Here is an 18,315-nt window from a genome sequence, read left to right on the forward strand (position 1 = left end):
CAGGGGTTCCCCCATATTTAAACAACCAGCACCGGGCTCTGCGCCTGGTCCTGGTGCCAAAAATATGGGTGTTGTATGAACAAACAGCCGCGTTTGACCGATGGTCTATTCATTCGTATTTCTGAACTTAGCCGTGAAAACCATTATGAATAGCCCAAACACTGCCGAGATTTATGCTTGGTAAATTCCCGTTTTGGGACTTAGAAAAAAAAACACAAATCGGACAAACACGAAATTTTAGTAAATATACCCCAAAGTCTTTTCAGAGAAACTCAGTAGAGCTCCTCCAAGGGCACAATTCTAAAACTGGAGTCTGGAGGAGGGGCATAGGGGGAGGAGCCAGTTCACACACCTTTAAAGTCTTAAAGTGCCCATGTCTCCTGCGGATCCAGTCTATACTCCATGGTTCTTGAAGTGTCCTCAGCATCCTCTAGGACGTATGAGAAATAACATTTGCAGAGAGTCTCAGATTTGGGTGGGTTATATTGTTTCTGTACAGGTTAAAAACTGTCTGCTTTATTTTTACACTACAATTTAGATTTCAGTTTGAACACACCCCACCCAAATCTAAGGGTGTGTACACACGGTGAGGTTTTTTTCTTACGATTATGACTATATAGTCAAAATCGTAAGAAAAGTTAGTGCATATTGCAAGGTGAAAGTCAACTTGCGATCCCGATGTGATGCCGATGCGCGGTCGGCATCGCAAGAATAGATAGACTATGCAGGCAAGTCAATTTTGACTATCTCTATAGAAGAAATAGTAAAAATTGACACTTAGCCAAAATCGCACATAGTATTGCAAGCACACTCATTATGTGCTTGCGACACTGACTATGTGCCGACCTAGCCCCTGTCGCATTGTGAGAATCGGGCATAGCCCGAATCTCACCGTGTGTACGGGCCCTTTCTCACTCTACATATGTTATATTTGCCCCCTCCGCCCCCCCTCTCTGCAGTACACATGGTTTTGCCCAACTGCTAACAAATTTGCTCATGCGATCACCTCTGAATTAGTCCCATTATTGGTCCATGAAAATGGAACTTGTAGCCGAGTTAAGGAATTAGAGTATTAGTAGAAAGCGTGAATATACGAGAAAAGCACCGCTGGAGAAGAACTGTTATACACTTTGTATTTCAACCCAGATGCTATTAAAATTCGCATTAGCAACTAGAAATGTATTATCCTTGAAATGTCTTAACATTAGAGATGCTTCATCCTCAAATTCTGATAGTATTGTACAAGTCTTTAGAGCATAGGTCTGCAAACTCGGTCCTCATTACCCCACACAGTGTATGTTTTGCAGGTAACCCAGCAGGTGCACAGGTGTATTAATTACTCACAGACACATTTTAAAAGGTCCGCAGGTGGAGTTAATTATTTCACTTGTGATTCTGCGAGGAGATCTGCAAAACATGCACTGTGCGGGGTAATGAGGACAGAGTTTGCAGACCTATGCTTTAGAGCAGCAACTTGTGATACCAGGACAAGTATTAAGCTCTAGTTGGGATCAGCACAGATAATTCTGATATAAATGTGGGCAGGAAAAAAATTGTGCCAACACTTGGCATGCACAAACTGCCACTGCCAGTCTGGTGGAATTTGCCCAGAAGAGAGTTTATAAAATCAGGGGGACCAATGCCTGATGGCATTTATGAGATTTTGAGGTGTCTATTATCTATCTTAATAAATCACTGAAAGCTACAAAAAGCAACAATCTGATGAAAAGTTCTTCAGGCTCACAGGACAGTTAAGTAAAAATAAACTAAGGAGTACAATCTGCCTTTACACAAGAACTATCTCAAGCTGTATTGGACTTCAAAACTGAGATAACTTCTCTTGGAAATAGGACAGATGCCTTGGAATCAAAAACGATGACTTAAGTCGTTCACAACAACGCCTTGATAAAGAACTTTCTAGGCTTCATGATGAAGTTGAAGTGCTGAAAGAACGGCAAGAGGACCAAGAAAATCGGTCTCTCTCCATAAAAATCTTAGAATCCGCCATGTGCCGGAATCCGTCCTGAGTTCCACGCTTCCTGCTTTCTTGAAAGCTCTGTTCCAATATTTAGTGCCGGGGCTTACCGATGAGGACTGTATGTGCGACAGAGCGCATAGAGCGCTGTCCCCAAACCCTCCCCGTCTCAGCCTCCTAGAGACGCGATAGTCCGCCTTTATTATTAGCATTCAAAAGACAGAATCTTGTCGGCAACCCGAGATATCCAAGAAATATTGTTCCAGGAGATGCGGATTAAACATTTTCAAGATCTGGCCCCCCTCGACAATTGAAAAACGCCGGGATCTCAAACCTGTCACGAGACTCCTACGCCAACAACAAATTCGATATCGTTGGGGATTCACTTTCATGCTTAAAGTTTTTGCCAATAATTCGGTTCATGTTGTTAAAACCCTAATACAAGGACAGTAACTGTTGGATAAACTTGACATTCTCCCAGAAGCGGCTTGTGCATCCATCGCCTTCCTGACATCCTCAAAGCCCCAAACATCCTAGACAACCAGAGTGGACGAGGGTGACTTAACAAGATAAGACTGGTGACCCCACTTGAAATTGGGTGGCCCCAATAGTGCTGTGTTTAACTCTAGGGGTGACCCTATGACTCACCCTGTGATTTCTTCTTCCACTAGTGGACAGGCTTGTCCCTATACCCGTTTGGATATCAGTAACGATATCCTTTAAAATTAACACATTGTATTGTGATAGATTTAGCTTTCTACGTAAGGTTACTCCAATCTTCAGAATAGTGACTGCTTGATAAGAATGTGTTCATGGTTTCTTGATCTATAGTCCCCTATATGTTGCCCGCTCCTCTCCTTCCCTCTTTTTTTTTCTTCTTTTCTTTCTTTTCTCTCCTTTCGCCCCTCTTTTTCTTTCTTTACAGGTTCGACGATGATAATCTTTTCCTAGTGTTGAGGACTTGTTTAAATGTTTATGCCTAGGCTGCAATCTTTAGGTTCAGGTTCAAACAGCCATGTTGTATGTTTCTGCCACTACCCCCAATGCGCCTTTTTTTGTTTATTAATGCTGAAAGCGTATGTTCTTTGTGGCGGTCCCTTTGCTGGATCCATCTTTACAGGGTTTTTGCCTATATGGGCTCCTCTTTTCTTACGATTCTTCTTAGTCTCTTTTTCTTGACAGTTTTCTTCTTCTTTTCTTTCGTCTTTTTTCTTCCTTCTTTCTTCTGTTGGGGTGGTCCTTGGCGAATTATAAGGACTGGCTTTCTTTTATGTGTGGAAAATCGACAGAGGCAGGTCATAATGGAATCTTTCCTTATAATACACTATGGCACTTAAGCTTCTTTCTATTAATGTGAATGAACTTAACTTCCCTAAAAAAGACGCACAATTGTCTTGAGTGCCCGCAGGAGGGAGAAGGTTGATGTGGGGGGTCATTCTGAGTTCATCGCGCGCTAGCTATTTTTGCAGCACTGCGAACAGATAGTCGCCGCCTATAGGGGAGTGTATGTTTGCTTTGCAAGTGTGCGAATGCATGTGCAGCCGAGTGGTACAAAAACGTTCTGTGCAGTTTCTGAGTAGCTCAGAATTTACTCAGCCGCTGCGATCACTTCAGCCTGTTTTTGTCTGGAATTGACGTAAGACACCCGCCCTGCAAACGCTTGGACACGCCTGCGTTCTTCCAAACACTCCCAGAAAACGGTCAGTTGACACCCACAAACGCCTTCTTCCTGTCAATGTCCTTGCGATCTGCTGTGCAAATGGATTCTTCGTTAAACCCATTGCTCAGCAACGATCCGCTTTGTACCCGTATGACGCACTTGCGCATTGCGGTGCATACACATATGCGCAGTTGTGACCTGATCGCAGCACAGCGAAAAATCCTAGCGTGCAATCAGGTTGGAATGACCCTCATAGTCATTCACAACTTCAAGGTAAACAATTCTCTCAGACTTTCTTTTCATACACCAACTGTAAGAGGCGAGGAGTTGCTATTTTAATTTATCGCCACATCCTGTTCGTACACACCAAGTCAATAGCATACCCGGAAGGATGCTATCTAATGGTATCGGGCACTATCAGGTCTGAGACTCTGATCTCAATATATGCCCCTAATCAGGACCAGTCCTAGTTTTTTCACTCGCTATTTAGACATATTGGTAGAGTGGCACAGGGACACATAATTTTAGGAGGAGACTTTAATACGATAATTGATCCCCTTATTGACAGATCAGTCCTTACTGCATCTTCCCGTCCCCATAAAGTGAACCCCACCTCTTCCAAGGCCTCAAATACTCTTATCTCCTCTCTGAAGCAATATAGTTTATGTGACTCATGGCGTTTAAAACACTCTTCGGCCAGAGATTATACACATAAAACTATATTCACGGAGATTTAAATTTCTCAATCAATCTCATCTCTAATTGTTGATGCAGAAATCACACCATTCACTAGGACTGACCACTCTGGAGTTTATTGGACATTTATAGAATCCCTCGCGGAGAGAGCAAGTGGCGCCTTAATGATTCCATTTTACAACACGTCTACTCAAGCAGAAATTAAACTGGCCTCCCCTGATATATCTCCTGGGATCATATTGGAAGAACACAAGGACACTTAATTGCTACATCCGCTGCGATTAAAACATCCTCCATTGAAACTGAAATTGCTTCCTTAACTGTACAGTATAGACAGGATCCTTGTGCGGCTTTGTCGTCGTAAATAGATACTCAAAGGTCAATTAAATACCTTGTTGTCTAACCAAACGGCTACTATTCTACAGAAATTACGTCAACATTTTTATGACAAAACCGATAAAACAGACACAGTCCTGGCAAATAAATTGAGACGTACACAGGCAAAAGGTATGATTAATAAACTGTATTCAGACATATTGAAATCTTATACATATGACCCCAAGGTTATGGTGGATGAGTTTAAAGAATACTATACCTCACTTTATAATTTATCTGACCCGATCCTGTCCTCACCTACTAGAGCCGAGGAACTGCATTCCTACTTGTCATCAGTTCCTTTGCCATGCATTTCTGATTCCCATCTTTTAGCATTGAATAGATCCATTTCAGTAGAAGAGACGTCAGCGGCAATTAGTTCAATGAGGTCCTCAGCAGCCAAAGGTACTGACGGGCTCACAGCCCAGTACTATAAATCTTTTCTCCCAGAACTAGCACCACATCAGACTTCTCTTTTTAATAACATTCTGGAGGGGGCATCATTTGACCAGGCCACCACCCAGGCTGGTATTGTGATAATTACGAAGCCTGACAGACAGGGCCGGTGCAAGGTTTCTCAGCACCCTAGGCAAATCGTCAGCACCCCCCCCCCCCCCCACACACACACACCAAAACACTGAGCCCCTCAGGGTAAAAGTGCAGACACAGCATCTTGTAAGTTCCACAGCCACCGCCTGATAATTTAGTGGTTAGGGTATCAGGGTTTAAGTCCAACTGGATTCCGTCAGAACTTGATTATAACCCCAACCTGGGACTGTTGTTGGATGGAACTTAGGTCGCCGGATATTGCACTCAGCCGAGTGTTAACCTGGAAGACCCCCTCTCACCAGAGCAGACACCCAAAACACGGCACCAAATGCCTTTTATTAATAAACTATCAGAAATGTATTTGTTCGCGACATTCAACATAAAATGTAGAGGTTTGATCTTACATCGTATACAAAAGATGTTGTGAAAAGAGCCCGTTAAAAAGGTTGCCACCTTTCTCCTACATTTCTTGGTTCCCACTAACAGGGGTTCTACAGTGAGGTACTGCTCTTTGAAGCATGTGAAAAGTGTTTTGTTCTATCTATCTATCTATCTATCTATCTATCTATCTATCTAGTCATTTGGACCCATCCGACACTGCTACACTGGTTCCCCCAAGCCACACTGTGGAAAATAGAGACGCACAGACTATACAGCATTTTATACGCACACAATAGGGTCATTTTATTTTTATTTTTTTTATTGTTGGGAGCCAATATATTTTTGGATTGTGGTGGGAAATCGGGGTACCCGGAGGAGATCCACACAAGCACAGGGAGAATATACAAACTCCACACAGTTAGGGCCATGGTGAGAACTGAACCCATGACCTCAGTGATGTATAGCAGTAATGCTAACCATTACATCGTCCGTGCAGTCCCCACAGTGCAAACAAATACAGTACATCAAAGCCCATGTCTGCAGAAAATATAGGAGATGCATACGATGTTGGCATGGGTGATAAATTAACAGGTATGGCTTGCTCTCACCCCCATATTGCCTATGCCCCTTGCACATGATATACTTTGCAGCACTTTCAATGCACCTGACAGAGGTGTGCTATTACTTTTCAAAGTCAATTGCGTTGACTCGTCTCAGCGAGAATTGGAGCTTGTCCAAGGGGCTGAGAGAGTAGACTACATGAATGTGTGTAATATTTTTAACACATTGAAAACATGCAAATTGGATAGAATGTATTGACTGCTCTATGAATGAATAGAGCCCTGTGGTTCCCGGTTATAGGGTGATGCTGTGTGACTTTGGGGCTGTGCCTCACACTTCTGTAGTGTTTGGGATCGCAGCTCAGGCTTCCGGTGGAGGCAAACGTAAGTGTCAGAAATGACAGGGGTAGACGGGCCGACAGTGGGAGGGACGGATCAGCCGTGGGTTGGGGAAGCCCTTTCCGCCCTGGTATAGGTGCAGCTGCCAGACTCGGGCCCCAGCAGCTCCATGGCCTCCTCGCATGGTTTGTGGTCCCGGCGCCTCCTCCTGATAATTATCAACAGAATTGGGATCCTGAACGTAAGTATACCCAGGAGGATTAGGCTTCGGTGGGAAAGTTAGGGTTATGCTGCGGGGAGGAAGGGTTAGGGTGTGGGGAGGAAGGGTTAGGGTTAGGCTGCGGGGAGGGAGGGTTAGGCTGCGGGGAGGAAGGGTTAGGGTTGGGCTGCGGGGAGGAAGGGTTAGGGTTAGGCTGCGGGTAGGAAGGGTTAGGTTTAGGCTGCGGGAAGGAAGAGTTAGGGTTAGGCTGAGGGGGGAGGGTTAGGGTTAGCCTGCGGGGGCCGAGGGTTAGGGAGAGGGTCCGTGATCTACTGCACTACTCCCATAGGGGACCATGCTTACATAATAGTACGTGGTGTATGCCGTATCACCTACATGTGGGAGTCTGCAATCGCGTGGGGGGGGTGACAACATACCCGAGTCTGCAATTGGCGGAGGCAGAAACATCCCAGAATGCAATCACGCGCGCGGAGTGTGTGTGTGTGTGTGTTGGGGGCTATGCAGACGCCATGCCCTAGTCTGCAATTGCGGGGGGGCTACATCCCTGAGTCTTCAATCGCGGGAAGCGGGGGGTGCAAAATGCGGCAGTCTGCAATCGGGGGTCGGCAACAAGCGGGAGTCCACAATCGCAGGGGGGAGGGAGTGCGTGCGTCATGCCTTAGTCCGCATTCGCTAGGGGGAGGGGATCTTGCCCAATTTCACAAACATGGTGAGAGGGGGTGCGGGCATCATGCCCAAGTCTGCAATCGTGGAGGGGAAGGCTGTGTGCGGGCATCATGCCCGAGTCCGCAATTGTGGGGGGAGGGAGTGCGGGCTTCATGCCATAGTCCGCAATCGCTAGGGGTGGGGGGTACAGACATCATGCATGAGTCCACAATCACAGGGGAGGAGGGGATCTTGCCCAAGTCCGCAAACATGGGTAGAGGGGGTGCGGGCATCATGCCCGAGTCTGCAAACGTGTAGGGGGGGGGAGGGGGAGAAAAAGGGGACCGAGTCTGCAATCGTGGGTGGGGGGATGCGGGCATCATGCCCATGTCCGCGATCGCGGGGTGCGCGGGCATCATGCCCGTGTCCGCGATCGCGGGAGGAGGGTGCGGGCATCATGCCCATGTCCGCGATCGCGTGTTAGAGGGGGTGCCGGTGCGGGCATCATGCCTGAGTACGCGATTGCAAGAGGGGGGTGCGGGCATGATGCCCGTGTCCGCGGGAGTGGGGTACGGATCAAATGCCCGTGTCTGCGATCGTGGGAGGAGGGTGCGGGCATCATGCCCGTGTCCGCGATCGCGGGTTAGAGGAGCTGCCGGTGCGGGCATTATGCCTGAGCACGCGATCGCGGGAGGGGGGTGCTGGCATCATGCCCGTGTCCGCGATCACAGGTTAGAGGAGGTGCCGTGTCCGCGGGTAAGGGGTACGGACTCCAGAGTGTTGTCATGGAGCAGGGCAGGAATATGCAAGTTGGGGGGGGAGGGCGGACAGATTTCAGAGAGTCTGAGAGGAACTTCCAGTCAGTCAGACAGTGCTATAAAAACTATATAAAAAGAGCAGGCTTATCACCCGATGGGTCACACAGTCACTCACGTTATACACAGTGGAGTGGCGGCTCAGCTGATAACAATTGGGTGGCCATCTCTTAAGGAAGAGGTCGGGAGGAGCTCGTAACCGAGGGAATAATAAAGAATGCATTTTCTCATTGGCACTGCAGCATGTGTGGTACCGCCCTCCAGTGGCCTACGCCCATAGGCAGCTGCCTAAAGCTGCCTAATGGTAGCGCCGGCCCTGCTGACAGAGATCCCTCACTTTGCCAAAACTACAGACCAATATCTCTGCTTAATGTAGGCCTTAAAATCTATGCTAAGATTGTGGCCTCTCGCTTGGCCCCCCTTCTTTCTTACTTGATCCACCCAGACCAAGTAGGTTTTATTCCTGGACGTCAAGGATCAGACAACACCAGGAGGACTATTGACATAATTCATTCTATTCACAAACAGAAATCACCTGTTATCGTAATGGCTCTGGATATAGAGAAGGCGTTTGACCGCATTTCTTGGTGTTTCATCTTTGAAATACAGCGTAAAATGGGGTTCTTTGGAAAAATCTATGACGGTATTTCGGCACCGTACCGATCACCGATGGCAAGAGTCTTGGTTAATAAAATTACATCCTCAAGCTTCGGAATTGCTAATGGTACTAGACAGGACTGCCCACTCTCACCCCTGATATTTGCTCTTGTGATCAAACCCTTGGCAGCAAGGATTCGCTGCAACCCGGCCATTTTGGGGGTGAGAATCGGCTCCATGGAGCATAAAATTTCTTTATATGCGGATGACATCTTAATTACTCTTTCTAATCCTGTACAGGCTTTACAGCCACTCCTCTCAGAAACTGATCTTTATTCTTTATATTCAGGATACAAAATGAAAGCAAGCAAGACGGAGGTACTTAATTTTCACCTACCAGCTCCCACCAAACGTCTTTTAGAAACATAATTTCCCTTTAACTGGCATAAACAAAGGATAAAATACTTGGGATTTTTTTTTTGTTTTGTTTTTTGACACGTAGCCTTCATCAGCTGTTTCAGGCCAACTTTAAGCGTATTTTAGATCAAATTTAATCTGATTTTCAAGCCTGGTCGTCTCACTATATCTCATGGATCGGCAGAATGAACTCCGTAAAAATTAATGTGTTTCCTCGGCTCTTATACCTTTTTCAAACTTTACCAATATATATACCTCCCTATGTTTTAAAATTTTTACAATTTCAAACTTCTCACTTTATTTGGAATGGCAAATGTCCTAGGGTCAGGCTGAAAATACTACAGTGTCCAACGCAGAACGGTGGACTGGGCATTCCTGACTTTAAAAGATACCATTTGGCATCTCAACTGGTTCAATGTGTACAATGGTGTAACCCAGATGCAAGAAAAGTCTGGGTTAATATCGAAGATGCTGAATTGGACCTCTCCACAGCCTCCTCCCTTCTTTGGTTATCCAGGGAGACTTGTCCGCGATTAGTGAAAGCCCATCCAATTGTCTCCCAGTCATTGTTTATCTGGGATTTTGTTAATAGGAAGTATAAACTGGCCCCCGCTCCATCGCCATTAATTCCCTTATTCCATAATCCTGATTTCCCCCCCCGGGATGGTTAATACTTCCTTTCCTCACTGGAAACAAAACAACATTCTATTTCTTAAAGATATTACTAAGGACATTACCTTCCCACAGTTTTCCCAGATTCAGGAGAAGTCAGAACTACCACGCAACGATTTTTTTTACCATTTCCTACAAATTAGACACTTTCATTCGAAAAGGGGTAGCCAGTTGGTTAATAGGCCCCTGGCCATTTTTGAAACTTTTTGTTTGAGACGTTGCTCAACCAAAGGTCTAATTTCTGACCTGTACGCTCTACTAAATGATGCAGCCCCTACTGTTCGAGATCCCCATGAAGTAGCCTGGGAAAAGGAGAGGTCTGGGGGAACGCCACCTCCAGCTCAATTTGTGTTAGAGTAAAAGAAAATATTTATAAAATTCTGTATAGAAGGTACTATGTACCTTCTCGTTTATGTGTAATGTACCCTAATACCTCAGATAGGTGCTGGAGGGGTTGACACGGGGAGGGCACCTTACTGCATATTTGGTGGTCCTGTCTGAAAATAACCGCATTATGGAAGGAAATTCTAATTCTCATTTCACAGATTCTCGAGACCTCCATCCCCCTTGACCCTAAATGTTTTCTACTCCCTTTGGGTTTCCCAGAACTGACTAAGCATCAAAATAAACTGATTCAGCACATTATTTCTACAACAACATGCCAAATAGCTCTAGATTGGAAAAAGCCCGCTGCACCATCATTGCAAACAATCCTCTATCGTATATGGTACATTCATAGAATGGAATACATGACAAAGCTTACTTAATCACTCTGCCACTTCATTTAACAAAGTGTGGGGTCCTTGGTTAACTTTTCAAAAGGTTTCGTCGCCATTCTTTTAAAACTTCCCAGTCCTGATATTCCCTTTTTTGGGGGGGAGGCGTTCACCACAATGCTAATCAGACTTTTGTTAAATTCGGATTTGCGGCCAAAAACTGTTGGATTTGGCCGTGTTTCCGAGAAAACACGTGGAGCCGCCGATCCGCGTTCTTTCCGACAAGTCGGAATTACCGACTTGTCGGAAAATCTGAGCCGGCATTGAACAGCTTGCAATCCCTTCTGACCTAAACAAGTTGGAAATTGCCATCTTTCCGACAAGACGGCAGTTTCCAAAAATAATTGAATACACCCCATGACATGTTACTTAAAATCCATGGTTGTGTTTATGGAAAATGGGAACATTTCTAAGGTATCCACTAAACCAGAGCTTCTCAAACGCGTTCCTCAAGGCACCCCCAACACTCCAGGTTTTAGGCATTTCCATGGCTCAGCACAGATGGTTAACTCAAATTGACTGAGGTACTAATTAAGTCTCCTGTGGCCAAGCATGGATGTACCTAAAACCTGGACCATTGGGGTGCCTTGAGTACTGCATTTGAGAACCTCTGCACTAAACAGTCTGGAAGGGGCTCTCTTATAATGTCACCCTTACAGTACTTGTTGTGAACCTCTGTGGATGCATCACAAGATTGTGAAAGCAGAAGAGCTGAACAATTATATTGTAGGAAATCAAACTAAATTTATGAGTTAAGCATAAACGTCTCGAAAAAAAAAGTCAAAAATATTTCTGCAGATACAGTTACTAGTGAGAAATTCATATCAGAGACTGATTTCTGTTTTACTAGTGTTCAGGAAGATGCAAGTAACATCACAGAATATTTCTGCAGAGTGAGCATTTGTTGCTGATGGAGGATGAGATCTTCCTTTCTGACCCAAAACTGCTTTACAACATCTACACAGTACAGTACGTTGAAACTTTTATTTAACCCTCTCCCTACTGAGGCACTGTTGTCCACACCAGCCTATTTTTTGCCACTTTTAGCCTCAACACATTTGGATTTTAGTTTCAGCTGTTTTTCTTTGACGTCCCCTAAAAATTAAAATCACCTTGTTTTATTTTTCTCCAGAAAATACCTTGTGTTTGTTTATAACCCAATACTAGATGCACAGTAGTAATTAGGTAGTAGCACAAGAGTGGAAGAAATTTTTCATTTACTGAATAAAGTTGGTCAAACTGCTAAACAAGAAGGGATTACCACACCTATCTGAGCTGCTGCAGTCCTCCCTACAAGAATTACCATTTGCATATTTGCCACCTTCTACAACTTTGTGTGTGATTCCGCCACACCCCTAAATATGAGATAATTCCATTGTAAAGGTCACAGAGGCACAATAAAAAGCAACAAAAAGGCTGGGAATTCACACCGCTTAAGAAACCACCAAAGTACCACATCACCTGTGGGGTTAGTTTTCTTTCTACCCCAAGCTGGAATGAACAGTTAGTATAATCTCCATCATGGCTGCTGGACTCCTTGTGTATCAGTCGATTTACTGTCAAAGTGAGGCAGGAGTACAAGAGTGCACCAACTCCTTTTCTGGAGTGATCATGGATGACTGTAGATAAAAAAGCATTGCCTTGTCTGAAACAGGGGATTCTCCTCTTTAAAGAATGGGTGCCCCCAAATATTCTGCAAATAGCGAGAGTAGAACAGTACCAAACCCCACCCCAACTCGGTGTTAAAAATAAATACGGACAAGTCAAGGAACTTAAGTGGTCTGTTTAGATTACAGACTTGCATGCTTATTTACAAATAATTAGGAACAGGTGAGATTACAAAAGTTCCTACTCAGGTAACATAACCCCTAACGTCCTTTGAGTACTACAATAGAAATGTCTGCTGCACAGGAGAAAGGTATCTGTGGGTTAATCTGCCTCACGCAAAATAGGAGGACAGCTGTCCAAGAAGATTAACAAGGAAGGGGACGCTGTCCAAAAAGATCTGTGCTGTAAAACATGATAACATAGTGCAAAAAAAGGGACACAAAAAAACAGTTTCCGATGCTAACGTGTTCTACAAACAAAACCGGGAAGAGTATTCATATATCAAACTTCTCTATCTGTGTCTAACAGAAAGTCTTCCATAAACTATAGTCTCTTAACCACAAAACCAAGGCAGAATGACTATAAGAAGAAACATTTCTTAATACACTGCAAATCAGTTACATTTTGGCTGCATCAATATGCAGAACTACTCTTTCTTCCATCCACTACTAACAGCACAGAACTATTGACTCTTTGGGGATGAATCCAATTAGGTGCAATTTACAGAACACGAGTTGCCGTTGTCTCTGCAAATTTGCATTACAAATTCATTTTGCAATCCGATCAGAAACTCAAATTGAACCAAACTATAATTTTTCGTTCGCACCTCAATGAGGGGCGAGAGATGCAGAGAAAATCCCTATTTTAAAGTTAAAATGTCGGGACCCTGAGCAGAACCTCTTGGACATCCCGCCCATATGACTAATTAGGCAACTGTACGTTTCCAGCTTATTTATTTATTATTAATATTTATTACCAGTTGTTTATATAACACACACATATTCTGCAGTGCTTTACACAGAATATTTGACCATTCACATCTGTCCTTGCCCCAGGGAAGCTTACAATCTATATTACCTACCACATGTACATGCACAAACATTCACACTAGGGTTAATTTTGTTGGGAGCCAAGTAACCTACCATTATATTTTTGGATTGTGGGAGGAAACGGAGCACCCGGAGGAAAACCACACAAGTACGGGGAGAATATACAAACTCCACACAGTTAGGGCCATGGTGGGAATCAAACCCACGACCTCAGTGCTGTGAGGCAGTAATGATAACAATTACACCATCTATGCTGGCCAAAATTAGCCCAATAACTACATGTCATTTCTTAGAGTTTAAAAAATAAATGGCCTCAACTTACTCCAAAATCAACTTTTTCATTGCACCCCAAATTTAATGAGTATTTATTTTTTTGAAAAATTGCTATTTATATTTTTTTAGTCACCTCAAAGTACCCCAAAAGCATATTTTTTCCTACTTTTCTGCATGAAAGTTACTTTTTATTTTTGTATAAAAAAATAAAAAACTGCACATATCAGCCATGTAACACCATTTAAAAACCTCCAGTACGTTCCTTATGCCCACTAACAACCTTCTGTATCATTCTGCAAACAAAATTGTCATTTTTGGGGTCTAGGAACGTCATCCCACATTGTCATGCACTTTTATCACATTCCATTTGGCAGACAATTCGCAAATTCATGCTGGGAGTACAACGAATAGGCATCATTAATTGGATTGGATAATTCTCAGGTGCGCGCATTAGTGCAAAGTCTGCGAGTTTCATGAAACAAACTTGAAACTCGTACCTAACTGGAGTGACTCCTTTGACAGAAAACATTCATAAACAGAAAAATAATGGACACACAAATAACCTTGTTGTACAAGGATCTGAAATGTTTACAAAGAAGAAACATTGCTCCTGCTTCCTGTAGGTACAGTAGCTGCACTGATTCTTCATCTAATGGATTTGTGTCCCTAAACTTTCACAGTTCAGTGAAACCAGAACTATTAGGTGAGAACCAGTCTTACCTTGTATTACAAATGCTGTGAGAGAGATTTAAAGAAATTGGATTTTCTGCAGGAAAATTATTTTGTGATTGGCTTTCTCCTACAATAAAAAAAAGGTTTGTACAATCAGATTAGGACCACTACTGAGCATATGTACACTTGCATCTATAGGAACGTATAACTATTCTATGCAATAATTCATACACATCAGAACACACAAGAATATATATATATATTTTTTTAGATTATATATTGCCTTAACTTTATCACAAGCTCAAATAGCGAGTGTGGCAACTTCACAACCACATCACAAAGCCACCAATGTAAAATTTGGTCAAGGACTTAAAACTCATCTGGGCAGATCTGATTATTCATTTGGCTAAACAAATGGCCAAGTTCTCAAGAGACCTTGGCTTATGGTTACCACCATTATATAGACAGAATTCCTGATCATTAACTACTTACTTGGCGGGAAGTAAAGCCGATTAGGGAGGGTATTCTTCTTATCGCCATCAGAACTGCTAGTGCTGCTCCAACTTCCCCAGCTACCACGGCTAGCGCGTACACTGCCGCGAGAACTGCCACACTCCGAACTGGAGTCAGAAGAAAACTTATCCACAGATTTTTTTTTTACAATCTGACTGCATTCTGTAATAAGACACAGAATCAGACACGTTAATATATCGTATATAACGGGACTGATTCATTTGACAATTTTAAGTGAAGGAGAGTCAAGCCAAGCCATCTGCTGTATTATGGCGCACAGTGGCAGGCACACTTACACAAGCATATTTCCAAAATGCTAATCCATATGTTCTAAGACCCCACGTAATAGGATAACGCATACAGTTGATAGTGCAGTCTACAGAATGGTAGTCTGAATATACTAATTGCTCCTGTGGTGTATTAACCACTTAACTATTTATTTCGGCGAAAACCGCTCCGAAATGGTCGGGGTTTTTTTTATGAGTGAAGAACATGACTTTAACCCTATCCCAAATGATTTTAGTTTTAAAAAAAGGGAAAAAAAATAAGAATTTACTCACCGGTAATTCTGTTTCTCGTAGTCCGTAGTGGATGCTGGGAACTCCGTAAGGACCATGGGGAATAGCGGGCTCCAAAGGAGGCTGGGCACTCTAGAAAGATCTTAGACTACCTGGTGTGCACTGGCTCCTCCCACTATGACCCTCCTCCAAGCCTCAGTTAGGTACTGTGCCCGGACGAGCGTACACAATAAGGAAGGATTTTGAATCCCGGGTAAGACTCATACCAGCCACACCAATCACACCGTACAACTCGTGATATGAAACACAGTTAACAGTATGAAACAATAGAGCCTCTCAACAGATGGCTCAACAATAACCCGATTTAGTTAACAATAACTATGTACAAGTATTGCAGATAGACCGCACTTGGGATGGGCGCCCAGCATCCACTACGGACTACGAGAAACAGAATTACCGGTGAGTAAATTCTTATTTTCTCTAACGTCCTAGTGGATGCTGGGAACTCCGTAAGGACCATGGGGATTATACCAAAGCTCCCAAACGGGCGGGAGAGTGCGGATGACTCTGCAGCACCGAATGAGAGAACTCCAGGTCCTCCTCAGCCAGGGTATCAAATTTATAGAATTTTGCAAACGTGTTTGCCCCTGACCAAGTAGCTGCTCGGCAAAGTTGTAAAGCCGAGACCCCTCGGGCAGCCGCCCAAGATGAGCCCACCTTCCTTGTGGAATGGGCATTGACAGATTTAGGCTGTGGCAGGCCTGCCACAGTATGTGCAAGCTGAATTGCACTACAAATCCAACGAGCAACAGTCTGCTCAGAAGCAGGAGCACCCAGCTTGTTGGGTGCATATAGGATAAACAGCGAGTCAGATTTTCTGACTCCAGCCGTCCTGGAAACATATATTTTCAGGGCCCTGACAACGTCTAGCAACTTGGAGTCCTCCAAATCCTTAGTAGCCGCAGGCACCACAATAGGCTGGTTCAGGTGAAACGCTGACACCACCTTAGGGAGAAACTGGGGACGAGTCCTCAATTCTGCCCTATCCATATGAAAAATCAGATAAGGGCTTTTACATGATAAAGCCGCCAATTCTGACACTCGCCTGGCTGATGCCAGGGCCAATAACATGACTACTTTCCACGTGAGATATTTCAGATCCAAGGTTTTTAGTGGCTCAAACCAATGTGATTTCAAGAAATTCAACATCACGTTGAGATCCCACGGTGCCACAGGAGGCACAAATGGGGGCTGAATATGCAGCACTCCTTTCACAAATGTCTGAACTTCAGGTACTGAAGCTAGTTCCTTTTGAAAGAAAATCGACAGAGCCGAGATCTGTACTTTAATGGAGCCTAGTTTTAGGCCCATATTCACTCCTGCTTGCAGGAAATGCAGAAATCGACCCAGTTGAAATTCCTCTGTTGGGGCCTTTTTGGCCTCGCACCATGCAACATATTTCCGCCATATGCGGTGATAATGTTTTGCCGTAACATCTTTCCTGGCTTTAATAAGCGTAGGAATGACTTCCTCCGGAATGCCCTTTTCCTTCAGGATCCGGCGTTCAACCGCCATGCCGTCAAACGCAGCCGCGGTAAGTCTTGGAACAGACAGGGGCCCTGCTGTAGCAGGTCCTGTCTGAGCGGCAGGGACCAAGGGTCCTCTGAGATCATCTCTTGAAGTTCCGGGTACCACGCTCTTCTTGGCCAATCCGGAACCACGAGAATTGTGTTTACTCCTCGCTTTCTTATTATTCTCAGTACCTTTGGTATGAGAGGTAGAGGAGGGAACACATACACTGACCGGTACACCCACGGTGTCACTAGGGCGTCCACCGCTATCGCCTGAGGGTCTCTTGACCTGGCGCAATACTTCTCTAGTTTTTTGTTTATGCAGGACGCCATCATGTCCACCTGTGGACGACCCCATTGATTTACAATCATTTGGAAGACTTCTGGATGAAGTCCCCACTCTCCCGGGTGGAGGTCGTGCCTGCTGAGAAAGTCTGCTTCCCAGTTGTCCACTCCCGGGATGAACACTGCTGACAGTGCTAGTACATGATTCTCCGCCCATCGGAGATTTTTTGTGGCTTCTGCCATCGCCGTCCTGCTTCTTGTGCCGCCCTGTCGATTCACATGGGCGACTGCCGTGATGTTGTCTGACTGGATCAGCACCGGCTGGTGTAGGAGCAGGGATTTTGCTTTACTTAGGGCATTGTAAATGGCCCTTAGTTCCAGAATATTTATGTGAAGGGCAGTCTCCTGACTTGACCATAGTCCCAGGAAATTTCTTCCCTTTGTGACTGCCCCCCAGCCTCGTAGGCTGGCATCCGTGGTCACCAGGACCCAGTCCTGTATGCCGAATCTGCGGCCCTCCAGAAGATGAGCACTGTTCAGCCACCACAGAAGAGACACCCTGGTTCGTGGAGACAGGGTTATTAAACGATGCATCTGAAGATGCGATCCGGACCACTTGTCCAACAGGTTCCACTGAAAGATTCTGGCATGGAACCTGCCGAATGGAATTGCTTCGTAGGAAGCTACCATCTTTCCCAGGACTCGCGTGCAGTGATGCACCGATACCTGTTTTGGTTTTAGGAGGTCTCTGACTAGAGAAGACAACTCCCTGGCTTTCTCCTCCGGGAGAAACACTTTTTTCTGGGCCGTGTCCAGAATCATTCCCAGGAACATTAGACGTGTCGTGGGGACCAGCTGTGACTTTGGGATATTCAGAATCCAACCGTGCTGGCTCAGCACTTCCTGAGATAGTGCTACTCCCACTAACAACTGTTCCTTGGATCGTGCCTTTATTAGGAGATCGTCCAAGTATGGGATAATTAAAACTCCCTTTTTTCGAAGGAGTATCATCATTTCCGCCAAACCTTGGTAAATACCCTCGGTGCCGTGGAGAGTCCAAACGGCAGCGTCTGGAATTGGTAATGGCAATCCTGTACCACAAATCTGAGGTACTCCTGGTGAGAATTGTAAATGGGGACATGTAGGTAA

The 18,315-nt window shown here is 44.7% G+C and overlaps 1 protein-coding gene across 1 annotated transcript in view; it reads right to left on the bottom strand.

The window, feature by feature from the left end:
- TMEM131L (transmembrane 131 like) overlaps positions 1-18,315 on the bottom strand; it is a 121,208-nt gene that overhangs the window by 48,428 nt on the left and 54,465 nt on the right. The window contains exons 12-13 of the mRNA XM_063956644.1: positions 14,772-14,954; positions 14,328-14,406 (exon numbers count right to left, since the gene is read on the bottom strand). Of these exons, the coding sequence (XP_063812714.1) occupies positions 14,328-14,406; positions 14,772-14,954 (262 nt within the window). The remainder of the gene's footprint in view (positions 1-14,327; positions 14,407-14,771; positions 14,955-18,315) is intronic.

Source organism: Pseudophryne corroboree, chromosome 1 (assembly GCF_028390025.1).
Source record: "Pseudophryne corroboree isolate aPseCor3 chromosome 1, aPseCor3.hap2, whole genome shotgun sequence".
Classification (NCBI taxonomy): Eukaryota; Metazoa; Chordata; class Amphibia; order Anura; family Myobatrachidae; genus Pseudophryne; species Pseudophryne corroboree.